The sequence below is a fragment of the Rana temporaria genome, chromosome 6, assembly GCF_905171775.1.
Source record: "Rana temporaria chromosome 6, aRanTem1.1, whole genome shotgun sequence".
Classification (NCBI taxonomy): Eukaryota; Metazoa; Chordata; class Amphibia; order Anura; family Ranidae; genus Rana; species Rana temporaria.
Genome location: NC_053494.1, coordinates 3,642,730 through 3,660,389, shown reverse-complemented (window position 1 = coordinate 3,660,389; position 17,660 = coordinate 3,642,730). Strand labels below are relative to the sequence as shown.

At 40.4% G+C, this 17,660-nt stretch overlaps 1 protein-coding gene across 2 annotated transcripts; it reads left to right on the top strand.

Moving 5' to 3' along the window:
* The first annotated feature begins 237 nt into the window (after positions 1-237).
* Positions 238-16,449, top strand: LOC120942913. Of its 2 annotated transcripts, none has more exons than XM_040355867.1 (7): positions 238-292; positions 2,205-2,496; positions 6,778-7,041; positions 9,341-9,357; positions 10,527-10,577; positions 11,630-11,665; positions 16,036-16,449. In XM_040355867.1, the coding sequence occupies exons 2-7, from the start codon at positions 2,220-2,222 to the stop codon at positions 16,114-16,116; spliced, it is 726 nt and encodes a 241-aa protein (XP_040211801.1). In that variant the 5' UTR covers positions 238-292; positions 2,205-2,219; the 3' UTR covers positions 16,117-16,449. The 2 variants fall into 2 exon arrangements, with proteins under 2 accessions (XP_040211801.1, XP_040211800.1); XM_040355866.1 differs by having other exon boundaries at positions 250-292; positions 2,194-2,496.
* The last annotated feature ends 1,211 nt before the right edge of the window (positions 16,450-17,660 follow it).

Sequence of the window (17,660 nt, the reverse complement as noted above, 5' to 3'; positions counted from 1 at the left end):
GCACAGCTTGTATAACAGTGTAAATTTGCTGTCCCCTAAAAATAACTCAACACACAGCCATTAATGTCTAATACTGCATATATTGTCGGCACTATGTAATACCTGTAATAATAAATTATAAAAACATATTTGGCTGTACATTTATACATCGTAGAGTAGATAAGCCTCGGCTATGAGCCTCAATTTCCCGCGTCTCACCACACCTAGAAAAAAAAATGCATTTTCTCTTCCTGTTGATTTCTAAGATGTGATAGGAGAGAGCAAAGATCAATTCTGCAGAGACACAAGTCAGGTAACGTCTGTATGAGGGATATGGGGATAATATATATAGGGGGGATTATCTGTACTGGCTAATCCAGAGCTGACTGATCTGCTTTCAGCCTATCAATGTAAGGCCCCATACACACGAGAGGATTTATCCGCAGATACGGTCCAGCGGACCGTATCCGCGGATAAATCCTCTCGAGGATTTCAGAAGATTTCTATGCGATGGCGTGTACACACCATCGCATTGAAATCCGCGCTGAAATCCTCTGGCGATGACGTGTCGCGCCGTCGCCGCTATTATGACGCGGCGACGGGCGCGATGCTGTCATATAAGGAATTCCACGCATGCGTCAAATCATTACGACGCGTGCGGGGAATCCCTTTGGACGGATGGATCCGGTAAGTCTGTACAGACGAGCGGATCCATCCGTTGGAATGGATTCCAGCAGATGGATTTGTTGTGCATGTCAGCAAATATCCGATCTGCTGGAATCCATCCCAGAGGAGATTTCTCCGCGGAAACAGATCCGCTGGCGTGTACACACCATAGGATCTATCCGCAGAAACCCATTTGCTGGGATTTATCTGCGGATGGATTCTATCGTGTGTATGGGGCCTAAGGCTTACATGTTACTTATATTTGAAATGATTTTTTTTTAACATGATCTCCTTACATACAGTATATCACACTTGAGAGCCTTCTGTATATGTCACGGGCAAGCTTTGCTGAGACACAACAGATCCCAGCATGCCCTAGGACTCAGTGTTTTGATCTATTCACTTTGTCCTCTTGCTTCCACAACAACCAGCAGACGGACGTATCTTTGAATGGAAAGTTTATTTTTATTTCCTGATAAGATTTGCTTCAGTCATTTCCCTGGGCCAAAGAATTTTTTTTTTTTTAAATACTGTATTTTCTTTTATTGTGATAATATTGCATCTGCGGATTTCAAATCATTAAACATTTATTATGTCATCACGCAACTTGCAACAGAAGCACATGCAGGAAACATCACAGCTTTACAACAATCTAGTATTTAATGTAACCTGTTTGTTTGCGGTGATAAAATCAGAAAGTGAAACAATAAAGCTACAAAACGTTATTTTCGGGCCCTTTGCCAAATTTTTCACGTTCTGAAGCTAAAGGTGACTCAACTCAGAAGTGAAACTGTGTTTTAGAAGACACACCCCGAGTGCGTCGGTGATTTACATTTAAAAAAAAAATCCTTCCTGATTAATGTTGTCTTGGGTTCAGTTGATCTTGAAGAAAACTTAAACTTGAGTTTGTCAAAACAGAGATTGAAGCAATGCCGGAATTGACTAGATAAAACACTTGCCATTATTTTTGAATTATTTATTATTAACCACTTCAACCCTGGATGATTTGGCTGCCCAATGACCGGGGCCATATTTTGCGTCACTTTAACTGACAATTGCACAGTCTTGCGACGCGGCGCCCAAACAAAATTTACGTCTTTCCTCCCCCACAAATAGGCTTTATAACCATATTAAAGCAGTTGTAAAGGAAACATTTTTTTCACCTTAATGCAATCTATGCATTAAGGTGAAAAAACATCTGATGTTGCCGCCCCTCCCCCGAGCCACCAATTTACTTACCTGACCCGCTCGGTCCCGAGATCCTCTTCGCTGCTGAGCCTGGCCGCTGATTGGCTAGAGCAGATGGATTGAGAGCAGCACTTTAAAATAGAAACAAAGAGGGAAGAGTATGATTGACAAGAGTGTGAAGGGTGCTCCTGGGGGTGGAGACATTTGAGTCATCTGATTTGGTTTGTGTTCCTATTTACTATATAATAGACCCTCCAAATCTTTCAGTAGCTTGGCAGACTATCTCTTTCTACTTTACCTCAAACCACAATTGTTATGACCAATGTGTAACAATGTATCCATTATGTCACTTGTTTGAAGCCTTTTTCTAGGAGACACGTAGGACAATGGCCCCTCAAAAACTCACGGTTGGGATTTTCTCGCGAGATGGACAGGACAATTATAAATGGCTGATTCATGTGCTTCGGCAAGCCATGTTTCTGGATTTGGTACAATATACTTTTCCTGTATATATCGGTAATAATGTCCGGGCCTTCACGGACGCTTTGGCTCAGTGCACATTCGCCATCCTATATCATACCAAGAAGAGTGGTCGCCTGAACATTACCGATGTCACCGAATCCCTCTACGATGAAGAACTCAAAGACTTGGCAGGTCAACTAGGTGAGAGTTTTTTGTTTATTTTTTTAAAGACATGTTTATTGCTAAGTGAGCTAGAATGTGAACTGTGCCACAATGAAAGAACGGTGAACACCTTTAATTACTTAAAATAAAAGCATCAGCAATATTGAGAAATAATCTGTGGTAAGGAGATTTAAAAGATAAGGTCACCTTTCATAATATGTTACCCCCATATCCAACATACACCCGGCCCTATGACGAGCTTCCATCCTACCGGATTACAAGCTGCACACTCATCAGTGAATTTAAAATTGACGGCATATCTGAACCCCTAAAAGACAGCCTGCTGTGCGGATTCGGCTAACTACTTGCTGTTTGTTCTCACGTGGGTCTTAGGGCCCTCTTATCTTAATAAATCTTTTAATAATGCAAAGTCATTATTATTATTATTACAGTACAGTCACAATACAATTCAATACAGGAGGGATCAGAGGGCCCTGCTTGTTAGAGCTTACAATCTAGAAGGGAGGGGACATGACAGGTCTACCATCGCCCCCTTCTTGGTTGCCGTGTGAGAGTGCTCTCCGTGGTTGGCTCCTGGCTCCCTAGCGAGTGGTTGCTCTCTGTATAGAATTCTCCTGACGAAGCAACTTTGTTGCGAAACTAGTCGAGATCCTGTGTTGTATGACCCCCTTCTTTTCACCTCCACCCTGTGTTCAGGGTTTATTCCATCTCAGGGACCAGTACGGTTGGTCGTACAATATGTCCACCGTTCTACATTGCTGTCTTTTGATGTATTTTACGATTATGTGTGTCTCTTGTTTTTTGATACTATGCTAAATAAACTGACATATGTCTTTTATCTTTACTACACCTCTATTCTATTTTTTGCTTATCTAGTACCGATATAGTCCCCCTGCCCCCCCCCCTTATTTTTTGGTCTATTGGGCCTTTGGGGTCCCTCCAGTTCTTACTTTATACTAAAATGTTACAGATGAAGCAGCCCCCCGCACCCCCCATTACGACCCCCCCATTTTCACAAAGAAGCAGGGGATCTTTGTGGTTGCTCTGCCCACCCAGCCATGTCATGTATTTACAGAGTTCTGTGAATGTGAAAACTACAAGTACCGTAACCTTTGTAGCTTTCGACCTCTAGTTCTCATTGAACTAACAGGATGCTGTTGACTAGACATGTGCAATTTGTTTCATTCCAAATTCATTTAAATATCCAAATTAACGAAAACCCATTTAACTAATTTTTCAGAATGTCTGTAAATTTGAATATTCAAAGATCTGTGAATTTGTAAATTCAAAAATTCGTAAATTCAAAAATTCGTAAATTCTTTAATTGTTATATTTGGAAATCTGGAAATTGTAAATTCAGAAATTAGTAAAATTTGTAAATTCAGAAATCCAAAAACTCGAAAGCTCAAAAACCTGAAATAATAACTAATAATAACCTAACTATTACTAACTATTAAATTATAGTTATTAGAATTTATAGTTACCGTATTTATCTTGCTATAACGCGCCCCGGCATATAGCGCGCACCCCCAAACTTGAATGAAAATTCCTTAAAAAAATAAAATACAGTTTGGATGCCCCTCGTCGGTGTCTTGCCCGTCGTCCATCGCGTCCTGCCTGTCGTCCATGGCATCCATCGGTGGCCTCGTCCTGTCCGGCATCCTTCTGCGGCCATCGTGGTGTCCTCCCCGCTCGATCCCCGCTTCCCGCGCTTTGTTTGAACCACTGTGCCGACGTATACCGAGCGCAGTACACTCGTGTATAGTCAAGCAGGCTCAGCTCCTCTCGCGTAAAGGACGTACAGGACGCACAGGACGTGACCGCGAGAGAAGCCGAGCCTGCCCGACTATACCCGAGTGTACTGCGCTCGGTATATGTCGGCGCAGTGGTTCAAACACAGCGCGGGAAGCGGGTATCGGCGCATATCACGCACCCACGATTTTGCCCTGCTTTTTAAGGCAAAAAAGTGCTCGATATACGCCGATAAATACAGTATTAGAATTTCCTTTCAAATTTGGCTGTTAGTGAACGTAATGAATACAAATTTATCCGAAGGTACAGATTATCCAAAATAAGGAATGCCGCATCTAAGTGAATGGAATGTAACAAATTAATAACAATAAATAATAATAACAATAAAAACCTTGTATTATTATTATTATTATTATTATTATTATTATTGTTTATTATTTTGTATGTTCCATTTGTTTAGATGCGGCATTCGTTATGTTGGATAATTCATAACTTCGGACAAATTTGTGTTTGTTACGTTCACTAACAGCCAAATTTGAAAGGAAACTCCAATACCTATAATTTAATAGTTAGTTACTATTAGTTAGTTAGTTATTCTTTCTTATTTTTGGATTTTTGAATATATGAATTTACAAATTTTATAATTTACAAATTGCAATCATAACGAATGCTCCGAAAAACGGAAAAAAAATGAAATGAAAACAAACACATTTTTCGGCAGTGCACATGTCTTCTATTGACTACTCTAGGTAGTTCATTGAGTCTACCTGTCAGTGTGTAACTGCCTGTATGAGGTACGAGCAGACAGCTTACACAGAGGGGTTGATTTACTTTACACTGTACGCTTTGCAAAGTGCAGTTGCTCCGGAGCTTAGTAAATGAGCAAAAGCTCAAAAACATGCATTTTTTTTCCTTGCACGTGGTTGGGGATTCTTTGCTTTACCTCATTTACTAAGCTCTGGATCAAGTGCACTTTGCAGAGTGCAACTGCAGTTTGCAAGGTGCACAGTCTATTTGCCTTTAGTAAATCAACCCCAGACAGTCTGCAGGAGTCCTGCAGGGCACTATTAATCTGCTGAACACGGGTGCAATGCTTTGCAGGCTTCTAGTAAAAAAATATATAAATGCCCATTTTTTACCTCCAAAAAGATTTTATTTATTATTATTCTTTTTTTTTTTTTTTACAAAGGCAAATGTATCCTTTATTTATTTTTTTGTTATTTAAAAGTAAATTGCAAGCACATGGCTTTGTGTGTATTATTGCAAAAACTGTGACTCCATCCCCTCCTTCTCTTTCTGCACTTCCCTGCCCATGGTTTTAATGTAAAACAACAGTGACAAGAGATAACTGCACTCTTTAGAAAAGCTATAGAATTCCATGATGGTAGATGTCTGGAGGGACTCCTATAAAGAGCAAGTTACTCCGCCTAGATCTGTTTTCCAGATCTTCCAGCTTTTGTATGATAGCTCAAATGGTTTTGTCCTGAGCCTGTTCTGAGGCTTGAGCTCTATTACAGTTCATCCTCTATATTAAAGATCCTATGCTCAGCTTCATTGGACCTGGTTTTATGTTCCCCTATTTCTCTCCTAAACTGTACCATACCTGCTTGGACTGCCTTTTATACTGAGGCAGCTATGGTAGGGGCTAGGAGAGCAGCGACTGCCTGAGAAATGCACTCAGGGTTGTGATCCTCAGGCTGAGAGGAGAGAGGGGCTGGGATGACTCTGACCTCCATAGCTGGGACCTCCGCCATTTTGGAGAGCGAGGCTGTCTCTGCCGTGTCTTGTGGGCTCTGAGCAGGCAACGATCGGGCTGCCACTTTTGTCCAAATATTTGTCCATGTGTGGGACGTGGATGATCCACAGGACAACAGGCTTCGGGGATGTTCCGGGGCGGCGTTAAATGCTGATTTGGCGGTGAGCGCTGCAAGAGCTGACAGGAGAGGCAGCTAATCCATGCAGTGCCAGAACAGGAACTAGAAAAGCTATAGTGCTCTGAGAATCCTTTATCATGTATTAAGTGTGTAAGTATAACAATGTAAGCATTTAACAATATTAAACTGTACCATACCTGTTTGGATGGCCTTTTATGCTGAGGCAGCTATTGTAGGGGCTAGGAGAGCAGCGACTGCTTGAGCAATGCGCTCAGGGTTGTGATCCTCGGGCTGAGAGGAGGGAGGGGCTGGGACGGCTCTGACCTCCATAGCTGGGACCTCCACCATTTTAAAGAGCGAGGCTGTCTCTGCCATGTCTGGTGGGCTCTGAGCAGCCAACAATCGGGCGCCGCTTTTGTCCAGATATTTGTCCATGTGTGGGAGGAGGATGATACACAGGACAGCGCATCATCCACAGGATAGTCCAGGGGAGTTAAATGCTGATTTGGCGGTGAGCACTGCAAGAGCTGACAGGAGAGGCAGCTAATCCATGCAGTGCCGGAACCAGAAGCTAGAAAAGCTATAGTGCTCTGGGAATCCTTTATCATGTATTAAGTGTGTAAAATTTAAGCATTTTTACAATGTTAAGCAGCTTTACTGTTACCTTATTTAGGAAGCAATGTTGTTGTGGTGGTGGATGACCTGGATGACAGCAGTGAGGGGATCAAGAGAAGAATGTTGATTGAACAGCCCCTCATTAAGGCCTGCGCACGTGATCTTATTCTCATCAGCGAGTCGGAGAAGAAAGCTGCAAATTTGACGGGATCTGATCCAAGGTGGAGTCCACCTCCCATTTCCCAAGAGTCCAATGGCTCCATGGAGAGCAAAATATATAAACTAAAGCAATTCATGGAAGAAGCATTGGGTATCAGTTCAGGTAAAAAAAAAAATATCTCATATAATAGTTATTTTATGGTAGTTGTAATTGGCAGAAAAAAAAACTCTTTTGACCCTACCTAAAGCAACTCATATCACTTTAAATGAGTTGTGATGCCCATGGCTGGTAGGAGAGGCTCCCGGTTATGTGTTAGACTTCCCAGTGCTGACATCATTGGACGCCCATCTTACCAGCGCCTGAACTTTGGTACACTATATTTTCAAAAGTATTGGGACACCTTACTTTACACGCACATGAAATTTAACCACTTCACCCCCGGAAGGATTTGCCCCCTTAATGAATAGGCTATTTGCGTCATTTTAACTGACAATTGCGCGGTCGTGCAACATTGTACCAAACAAAATTCATGTCCTTTTTACCCACAAATAGAGCTTTCTTTTGGTGGTATTTGATCACTTCTGCGGTTCTTATTTTTTGCGCTATGAACAAAAAAACAGCAACAATTTTGAAAATTACACAATATTTTTTTACTTTTTGCTAGAACAAATATCCCAGTTTAAAAAAAAAATAAAAAAAAATGTCTTCATCAGTTTATAGTTGATACGTATTCTTCTACATATTTTTAATAAAAAAATGCAATAAGCCAATATTGCAATAAGCCGGTAACACACAATAAGCCAATATTGATTGATTTGTGCAAAAGTTATAGCGTCTACAAAATAGGTTATTGATTTATGGTATTTCTTTATTTACTAATAATGGCAGCAATCTGCAATTTTTATCAGGACTGCGACATTGCGGCAGACAGATCGGACACGATTGACACTATTTTGGGACTGTTGACATTAATACAGCGAACAGTGCTACACAAATGCACTGATTACTGTGTAAATGTCACTGGCAGGGAAGGGGTTAACACTAGGGGGCAATTAAGGGGTTACATGTGTTCCCTCAGTGTGTGTTGTAACTGTAGGGGGGTGGGACTGACTAGGGGGAGGAGACCGATTGGTATTCCTATATACTAGGAACACACAATCTTAGCTAGATTCAGATAGCTTTACGCCGGCGTATCAGTAGATACGCCGTCGTAACTCTGAATCTACGCCATCCTAAATTTAAGCGTATTCTGAAAAAAACAGATACGCTTAAATTAGGCTAAAATACGAGCGGAGTAAGTCTCCTACGCCGTCGTATCTTAGGGTGCATATTTACGCTGGCCGCTAGGTGGCGCTTCCGTTGAGTTTGGCGTAAAATATGCAAATGACTAGATACGCCGATTCAGAAACCTACGTGCGCCTGGCGCATTTACTTAAGTCGTTTACGTAAGGCTTTTTTCGGCGTAAAGTTAGTCGAACAAATAGCTGGCCTAGTCAATGTTAAGTATGGCCGTCGTTCCCGCGTCGAAATTTTAAAATTTTACGTAGTTTGCGTAAGTCGTCCGTGAATGGGGCTGGACGTAATTTACGTTCACGCCGAAACCAATACGTCCTTGCGGCGTACTTCGGAGCAATGCACACTGGGATATGTCCACGGCACGTGCTCCCCCTATACCGCCGGAAAGCCGAAGACGTCATATGACGCCCGCTCGGGATGGGACACCCAACTTGCGGGTGTCATATTACTATAGGCGGGATGGGAAGTGGTTAAACATCAGATAATAAATGTATATAAATGTAAACAGGAATGGTGGCTGATCAACATGTATATAAAATGTAACATGGCAACAAAGATGTAATACTCATGGGTCCAGGACTGCCGTGATGTAGAAACTACAACAGAAGTCCCTGGACCACCCCATAGGGACTCCTGATCACCACCAATACCAGTAAAAAACATAATTAAACAAATACATACAAATTCTATAAATATATCCAATATTTTGTAGATGTAAAAAATATGTAGCAGAATATATATATCGGCCTAAATTGATGAAGAAATTCATTTTTTTTTTACATTTTTTGGGGATGTGATTTATAGCAGAAAGTATAAAAATATATATATTTTTGTCAAAATATCATTTAAAATAAAATAAAAAATAAAAAATAAAAAACGCAGAGGTGATCAAATACCACCAAAAAAAAAAACTCTATTTTTTGTGGGAAAAAATTTAATTTTTTTGGGGTACAGCGTTGCACTTGTATCGCAAAAAACGACCTGGGCAGGAAAAATCTTCCGGAGGTGAAGTGCTTAAAGAGCACAAAAGGCATTTGTTTTCCTTTCTTTTCTATTGCACATTGAGATGCATTTTGATATAATAATACATGGCATGTTTTTTTTTTTTTATAAATTATTGTTTATTAGCTGTGCTTCAAAAACTTGTTTTATTTTTTTTTTCTAGGAAAACCAGCACATGAGGTAAGACATATACCAATATACTTTCCAGTGACTTAAAAGGGATTTCCCTAACGGGGACTAGATATGTGCGGTGCGGTTCGTTCCGAATCAAAATTCAGACAAATTGTAGTTTTTTTTATTTAAACAAATCCGAAACAGCGAAAAAAAAATTGGATGAAATTCGAATTTTAAATCATATTTAAATTGTTTTTCAATACTTTTCTAATCGTTTTCAAATATGAATATTTTTTAAATCCAAATAGTTTTCCAATTTCCAAAGGGAATAAAATAGAATATAAAATAAAGGAATAGAATAGAAAAAATATATATTTATTTCTATTCTTTTTCTTCATTTTCTATTCTATTTTATTCTCTTTGACAATTGTAAAACTATTTAAATTACAAAAAAAATATTAAAATTTGAAAACTATTCAAATTCAAAAACTTTTTCAAATTCAAATATATATTTTTTCTATGTTTTCCTTTGTTTTCTATTCTGTTTTATTCTCTTTGACAATTGTAAAACTATTTAAATAAAAAAAAAAAAGATATTCAAATTCAAAAACGATTGTTTCGAAAACTTTTCAAATCGATCCGAATTTGAATTAGAAAAATTTGAAAACGAATTCCGAAAACGAGATAAACGAATGAAAGAAATTTTATTTAAATAACAAATCCAAACAAAACAAAACACAACAAATGTTTTCGTTCTGCACGTGTCTAATGGGGACCTAATTGTTTACATGAGACTTAGAGCCCATTCACACCTAGGCGTTTTGTCGCCTGTAGTGTGGCGCCCGCTGCCGCCCCGACACGCCAGAGGGATGATTTAACATTGCCCTCTATGGAGATGGTTCACATCTCCACGCCTACCGCCTGCCGCCTGCCGCCTGCCGCCTGAAAAAAAGTCCCGGACCTTTTTTCAGGCGGCTTTCGGCGTTCGGCATAGGAGATGGGAACCATCTCCATAGGGGGACAATCCAAGGGCACATCTAGGCGGACAATCGCGGCATTTTGTCGCCGCAAATCGCGGTACAAAACGCAGCTATTTGTCGCCGCAATTCGCGGGACAAAACGCTGCGATTTTGTCCGCCTAGATGTGAATGCAGCCTTACTGATGGAGGTTTAGGAATTGACAAAACTATGATTAACGATTATTTATCTGTTTGTTTTCCCTTTTTTCCCTGAAGACGAGTCTTCTCCTTAGAGATAAACCACAACTTCTTGTAGACCAGCCCAAAGTAAGTAATATGAGACTCCATTGTAATGATTTAGAAGAAGAGTTTGGCTGCCAATACATTATATATACAGTAGGGGGAACCCAAACAGTGTTGCCACCTGTCCAGGATTCACCCGGACAGTTGGGGTTTTGACTCATGCATCCGGGTTTCAGACCGCCTGAAACCTGGACACGCTACTCAGACCAGACTATGGCTTCCCAGCAGGGGTGCTGGCTGCAGGTGTCTAAGCGGAGAGTGTCTGTTACACTCTCTTACACTGCCCCCAAAACCAGCACACACCCCCCCCACACACACACACAGACGGGAGAGGAGAGAGGGCTTGATCTGCTCCTCTTCCTCACCCGGCGCTGTGCCTCAGAAAAAAAAAAGATGGGGAATTTGAAGCCCAGCAGCCCCAGATACATCTGGATGAGAGGTGCTGACTGCCAAGGGGTGAGTGAGCTCACCATCCATCCCTGTCTGTGACTGAAGTCTCCCCCCTTCTCGTTCCTACCTTTACACCAGAGGCCACAGTGTTCCCCCTTACATCAGAGTCCTGTAAATCAGAGTTCTCTGTGTTTCCCCTTTAAATCAGGTTTCCCAGAGGATCACTTATGTCAGAGTCCACAGAGTCCTCTCCATACATCAGAGTTATCAGTGTTCCCCCTTAAATCAGAGCTCCCAGAGCATCCCTTATGTCAGAGTCCCCAGAGTCCTCTTCGTACATCAGAGTTCTCAGTGTTCCCCCTTAAGTAGAGGATCCCTTATGTCAGAGTCCCCAGAGTCCTCTCCATACATCAGAGTTCTCAGTGTTCCCCCATTAAGTCAGGGTTCCCAGAACATCCCTCCAGTGTCAGACTGTATGTGTAGTTTATACTATTAAAAAAATTGCCGTGCGCCACTAAAGTGCTCGGGTTGGACTTGAAGAAAAGGTGGCGGCCCTAATTCCAAATATAACAGATCGTTTGTGGGTAATTTGCATATTTCTTTTGAGTATTGTTGTTTATGTCTGCGGTATTATTGTCTCTGGTTCTATTATGATTAAATCGCTATTAATTATTTTATTCATTTAGGAGCCAAACACAAGGCCAAAGAAAAGCAACCGCAAGGTAAGTCAGATGGCAGAACTTTTTACTACAGCTAACAGTCAGGTCCGCCATCAGGGGGGTACAGGCAGTACACCTGTAAGGGGCCCGGAGGCAACCCCCCTCTTTTTTTTTTATAAAAACAATTTTTTAATTCTTTTTTAAAATGTATATATATATTTTATAATTTTTGTATTTCTTTTATTTTGTAAGGGGCCCAGAGGTCCCCATGGCAACCCCCCCCTTTTTTTTATAATTTTATGACGAGATTCTGGCCCGTGTGTACAGGGCTAAAGAGGTGTGCAGTATCACATTTGGCCAGAGGTGCATGGGCGCTGGTGACGCCCCTGCACCTCTCCCTCTCTCTCCCCCTCTCTCTCTCTCTTTGTACTCCCTCCTCTCTCTGTACTGCCTTCTCTCTCTCTCTCCCCCTCTCTCTCCCCCTCTCTCTCTCTCTCTCTATGTACTCCCCCTTTTCTCTCTGTACTCCCTCCTCTCTCTCTCTCTCTGTACTCCCTCCTCTCTCTCTGTACTCCCTCCTCTCTCTCTACAATGTACTCCTCCTCTATCTTTGTACTCCCTCCTATCTCTCCCCTCTCTCTCTCCTTGTACTCCTCTCTCTGTACTCTCTCCTCTCTCCCCCTCTCTCTATGTACGCCCCTCTCTCTCTCTCTCTGTACTCCCTCCTCTCTCTCTCTCTGTGTACTCTCTCCTCTCTCTCTCTATGTATATCCTCTCTCTCTCTGTACTCCCTCTCTCTCTCTCTCTCTCTCTCTGTACTCCCTCCTCTCTCTCTCTCTCTGTACTCCCCCCTCTCTCTCTCTGTACTCCTCTCTCTCTGTACTCCCTCCTCTCTCTCTCCCCTCTCTCTATGTACTCCATCTCTCTCTCTCTCTGTACTCCCTCCTCTCTCTCTCTGTACTCCCTCCTCTCTCTCTCTCTGTACTCCCTCCTCTCTCTCTCTCTCTCTCTCTCTCTCTGTACTCCCTCCTCTCTCTCTCTGTACTCCCTCCTCTCTCTCTGTACTCCCTCCTCTCTCTCTCTCTCTCTCTCTCTCTCTCTGTACTCACTCCTCTCTCTTTCTCTCTCTCTATACTCCCTCCTCTCTCTCTCTCTCTCTCTCTCTCTCTCTCTCTGTACTCCCTCCTCTCTCTCTCTCTGTACTCCCCCCTCTCTCTCTGTACTCCCTCCTCTCTCTCTCTCTCTCTCTCTCTCTGTACTCACTCCTCTCTCTTTCTCTCTCTCTCTGCACTCCCTTCCCTCTCTCTCTGTACTCACTCCTCTCTCTCTCTCTCTCTCTCTCTCTGTACTCCTTCCTCTTTCTCTCTCTCTCTCTCTCTCTCTCTCTCTCTCTCTATACTCCCTCCTCTCTCTCTCTCTCTCTGTACTCACTCCTCTCTCTCTCTTTACTCCCTTCTCTCTCTCTCTCTGTACTCCCTCCTCTCTCTCTCTCTCCCCATGTACTCCCCCTCTCTCTCTGTACTCCCTCCTCTCTCTCTCTCTCTCTGTCTGTATTACTTGTATGTACGGGACTTTTGAGGAATCTGTAATACAATAACCATAAGGACTCTCTGTTATGAATCTTAGAACAAAAAATAACTGCAAATATGCCGTGTAAGAATGTCAGTGAGCTTTGTACCCGGACCAGTCCGGAGGAGATAAGAGGGGAGGGAAGGATATCTCTGCTGGGTGTGATCTCATTATACAGGATGTCAATCAAAGGAGAAGGGGAGGGGCTTCACCATTTTTTCAATGAGTCAGGTTTTTGTCAATCAGTAGAGCAGAGGACAGTTCGATCTTCTACCCGCCATACTATGTGTAGATGATTTGTGATCTTGTTCTTTATTAGATTTAATGTTTCCTGTGTGTTTGGTGTTCCAGGTTTACAATCACTTTACATGACCTCAGATGCAGATTTAAACTCATCCCTTTTATCTGTAGATTAATGGAACAGAGTAGATACAAAAGTGACAATGTTACTTTGTATCTCTCTATCTCCCATATGAACAATGTTTATAAACAATGGGATTGATTTATTAAATCTGGAGAGTAAAAAAAAAAAAAAAAAAAAAAAAACAATCAACTTCCCATTTTGATGTTGTTGTCAAAGATTAATTGAACAAGCTGAAGTTGGAAGCTGATTGGCTACCATGAACAGCTGCACCAGATTTTAAACTCTCCAGTTTTAGTAAATCAACCCCAATGGTCATATCTCTATTGCCTGTCTGATCAATGTTTATAAACAATGTTACTTTGTATCTCTCTATCTCCCGTCTGATCAATGTTTATAAACAATGTTACTTTGTATCTCTCTATCTCCTGTCTGATCAATGTTTATAAACAATGTTACTTTGTATCTCTCTATCTCCTGTCTGATCAATGTTTATAAACAATGTTACTTTGTATCTCTCTATCTCCTGTCTGATCAATGTTTATAAACAATGTTACTTTGTATCTCTCTATCTCCCATCTGATCAATGTTTATAAACAATGTTACTTTGTATCTATCTATCTCCCGTCTGATCAATGTTTATAAACAATGTTACTTTGTATCTCTCTATTGCCTGTCTGATCAATGTTTATAAACAATGTTACTTTGTATCTCTCTATCTCCCGTCTGATCAATGTTTATAAACAATGTTACTTTGTATCTCTCTATCTCCTGTCTGATCAATGTTTATAAACAATGTTACTTTGTATCTCTCTATTGCCTGTCTGATCAATCTTTATAAACAATGTTACTTTGTATCTCTCTATTGCCTGTCTGATCAATGTTTATAAACAATGTTATTTTGTATCTCTCTATCTCCCGTCTGATCAATGTTTATAAACAATGTTACTTTTGTATCTGTTTATCTCCTGTCTGATTATTGTTTATAAACAACGCAAATTTGTATCTCTCTATGTCTCCTGTCTGAACAACATTTATTAACACTGGCACTACTATGGTGTTGATTTAGTAAAAGCAAATACTGTAGACGGTGCACTTTCCAAAGTGCAGTTGAACTCTGCAAGAGCAGTTGCTCCAAAGCTTAGTAAATAAGAAGAGGCTCTGCTGCCTTCCATCATCCAATCATGTGCAAGCAGACATTTTTGCAAACTGCACAGTCTATTTTTGTTTAGTAAATTAACCCTTTGTGTCTATCTCTTGTCTGGTCAATGTTTATAAACAATACTACTTTGTATATATCTATTTCCCATTTGACTAATGTTTATAAACAATGTTACTTTGTATCGCTCTTTCTCCTGTCTGATCAATGTTTATAAGCAATGCTAATTTGTATCTCTCTATCTTCAATCTGATCAATGTTTATAAACAATGTTTCTTTGTATCTTTCTATCTCCTGTCTGATCATTGTTTATAAACAACGCAACTTTGTATATATCTATTTCCCATTTAAATAATGTTTAGAAACAATGGGCCAGATTCAGGTAGGAGATACGACTGCGTATCTCTGAGTGTGCGGCGTCGTATCTATGCGCCTGATTCTTAGAATCAGTTACGCATAGATTTGACTAAGATCCGACGGGCGTAAGTCTCTTACGCCGTCGTATCTTAGTTGCAATTTTACACTGGCCGCTAGGTGGCGCTTCCGTATATTTACGTGTCAAATATGCAAATTAGGTAGATACGCTGATTCAGAAACGTATGTTTGCCTGGTGCATTTTTTTACGTCTTTTACGTTAGGCTTTTTTCCGCCGTATAGTTACCCTTGCTATATGAGGCGCAGCCAATGTTAAGTATGGCCGTCGGGACCGCGTCAAATTTTTCACGTTTTACGTCGTTTGCGTAAGTCGTCCGTGAATGGGGCTGGGCGTAAGTTACGTTCACTTCGAAATCAATGAGTCATTGCAGTGTCATTTGGAGCATGCGCACTGGGATACTTTCACGGATGGCGCATGCGCTGTTCGAAAAAATTGTCATTTACGTGGGGTCACAATAGATTTATGTAAAACACGCCCACATCTTCCACATTTGAATTAGGCGGGCTTATGCCGGCCTATTTACGCTACGCTACGCTGCCGCAACTTACGGAGCAAGTGATTTGTGAATACTGCACTTGCCTGTCAAAGTTGCAGAGGCGTAGCGTAAATAGGATACGCTACGCCCGCACACAAATATGCGCTCCCTACCTGAATCTGGCACAATGTTACTTTGTATCTCTCTATCTTCCATCTGATCAATATTTATAAACAATGTTACTTTGTATCTCTCTATCTTCCATCTGATCAATATTTATAAACAATGTTATTTTGTATCTCTATCTCTTGTCTGATTAATGTTTATAAACAATGTGACTTTGTATCTCTCTATCTCATCAGAACATTTTTTTTGTTTGCTCCGTTTTTCAAATAATGATTATTGATTTGTTATCCTTTTTTGTCTTTTACAGAAATGGTTGATTATTGGAGGTGTCAGCAGCGCCCTCTTTGTGATTATACTGATTATTGTTCTTTGCCTCACCTTAAAATAACGTCCACAAGAAATAATCTGAAGAGACACTAACAGGCCTTTGATCTTAAAATTACCCCCCAACTTTCTCCATCGAAGGGATGAAAAGATGGAAGAAACCTGGAAAAATGGACTTTGTATTAGGAAATGACTCGTATGCGATCCACAGATCGTCCCGATATATATATACACATTCGTATCTCATAATCACAGGGTGCAGAGGCATCTGCAGGTCACTTTATCATTAGAGCCTCCTAACGTGCATCTCTATTCAATGGCTGCTGTAATTGCAGAGAAAGGGGGTTCTACAAAGTATTAGACATCTGCATTCGTTTTCGTCCGAATTTCAGGTATTTTCGTTTTAACAAACGATAACGAAAGCACAGAAAATGAAAACCGAAAGATCCGACATAAACAGATGCTTTATTTTCGTTTTCGTTGCGGTCCGATGTGCCTAACCTTAACTTTATTAGTCCAATATTATTTTACATAAAGAGAAAAAATTCGACATAGAGAGAAAAGATTTAACATTATAGAGAGAAAAGATTCGACATAGAGAGAGAAAAGATTCAACATTATAGAGAGAAAAGATTCGACATTATAGAGAGAAAAGATTCGACATAGATAGAGAAAAGATTCGACATTATAGAGAGAAAAGATTCGACATAGAGAGAAAAGATTCGACATTAGAGAGAAAAGATTCGACATTATAGAGAGAAAAGATTCGACATTATAGAGAGAAAAGATTCGACATTATAGAGAGAAAAGATTCGACATAGAGAGAAAAGATTCGACATTAGAGAGAGAAAAGATTCGACATTATAGAGAGGAAAGATTCGACATAGATAGAGAAAAGATTCGACATTATAGAGAGAAAAGATTCGACATTATAGAGAGAAAAGATTCGACATAGAGAGAAAAGATTCGACATTAGAGAGAAAAGATTCAACATTAGAGAGAGAAAAGATTCGACATTATAGAGAGAAAAGATTCGACATTAGAGAGAGAAAAGATTCGACATTATAGAGAGAAAAGATTCGACAAAGAGAGACATGAAGATTTGACATAGAGAGAAAAGATTCGACAATCAATTTTTTTTTTTTTTAAAGATTCTTTTGAATCTTCTTTTTTTTTTTTTCTTAGAACATTCGACAGACACCATAAGCCTTCAATTACAGATTCGACCTTAATTCTGATTTTCGGAACGAATGCATTTTTTTAACGAAAAACAAAATAAATAAAAACGAATTTCGGGAGTAACTAAATAAATGTATTTTTCGGACGAAAACGAAATTCCGAAACAAAATATTTCAGTGTGCGCATGTCTACAAAGTATTGACTCCGGGGGGCGCCATACAAATGCCCCTCCCCCCTCACACTTTTCACACATTTATTTGTATCATTTATCATGTTCCTTCCACTTCACAATTATTTTGAACTTCCCCTTTATAGTGCCGTCCTACGTGTTGTACGTCACCGTGCTTTGCTAGAGCATTTTTTTTTTCACGATCGTGTGTAGGCAAGGCCATTTTAATGATCGGGTTGAAAATAACGTCGTTTTTTCTA

Excerpts from the sequence above, each read along its gene's own strand:
- LOC120942913 (XM_040355867.1), top strand. The coding sequence starts at position 2,220 with ATGGCCCCTCAAAAACTCACGGTTGGGATTTTCTCGCGAGATGGACAG. Across the intron at positions 2,497-6,777 it reads AGACTTGGCAGGTCAACTAG|GAAGCAATGTTGTTGTGGTG; the intron begins GTGAGAGTTTTT and ends TACCTTATTTAG. Across the intron at positions 10,578-11,629 it reads TTCTTGTAGACCAGCCCAAA|GAGCCAAACACAAGGCCAAA; the intron begins GTAAGTAATATG and ends TTATTCATTTAG.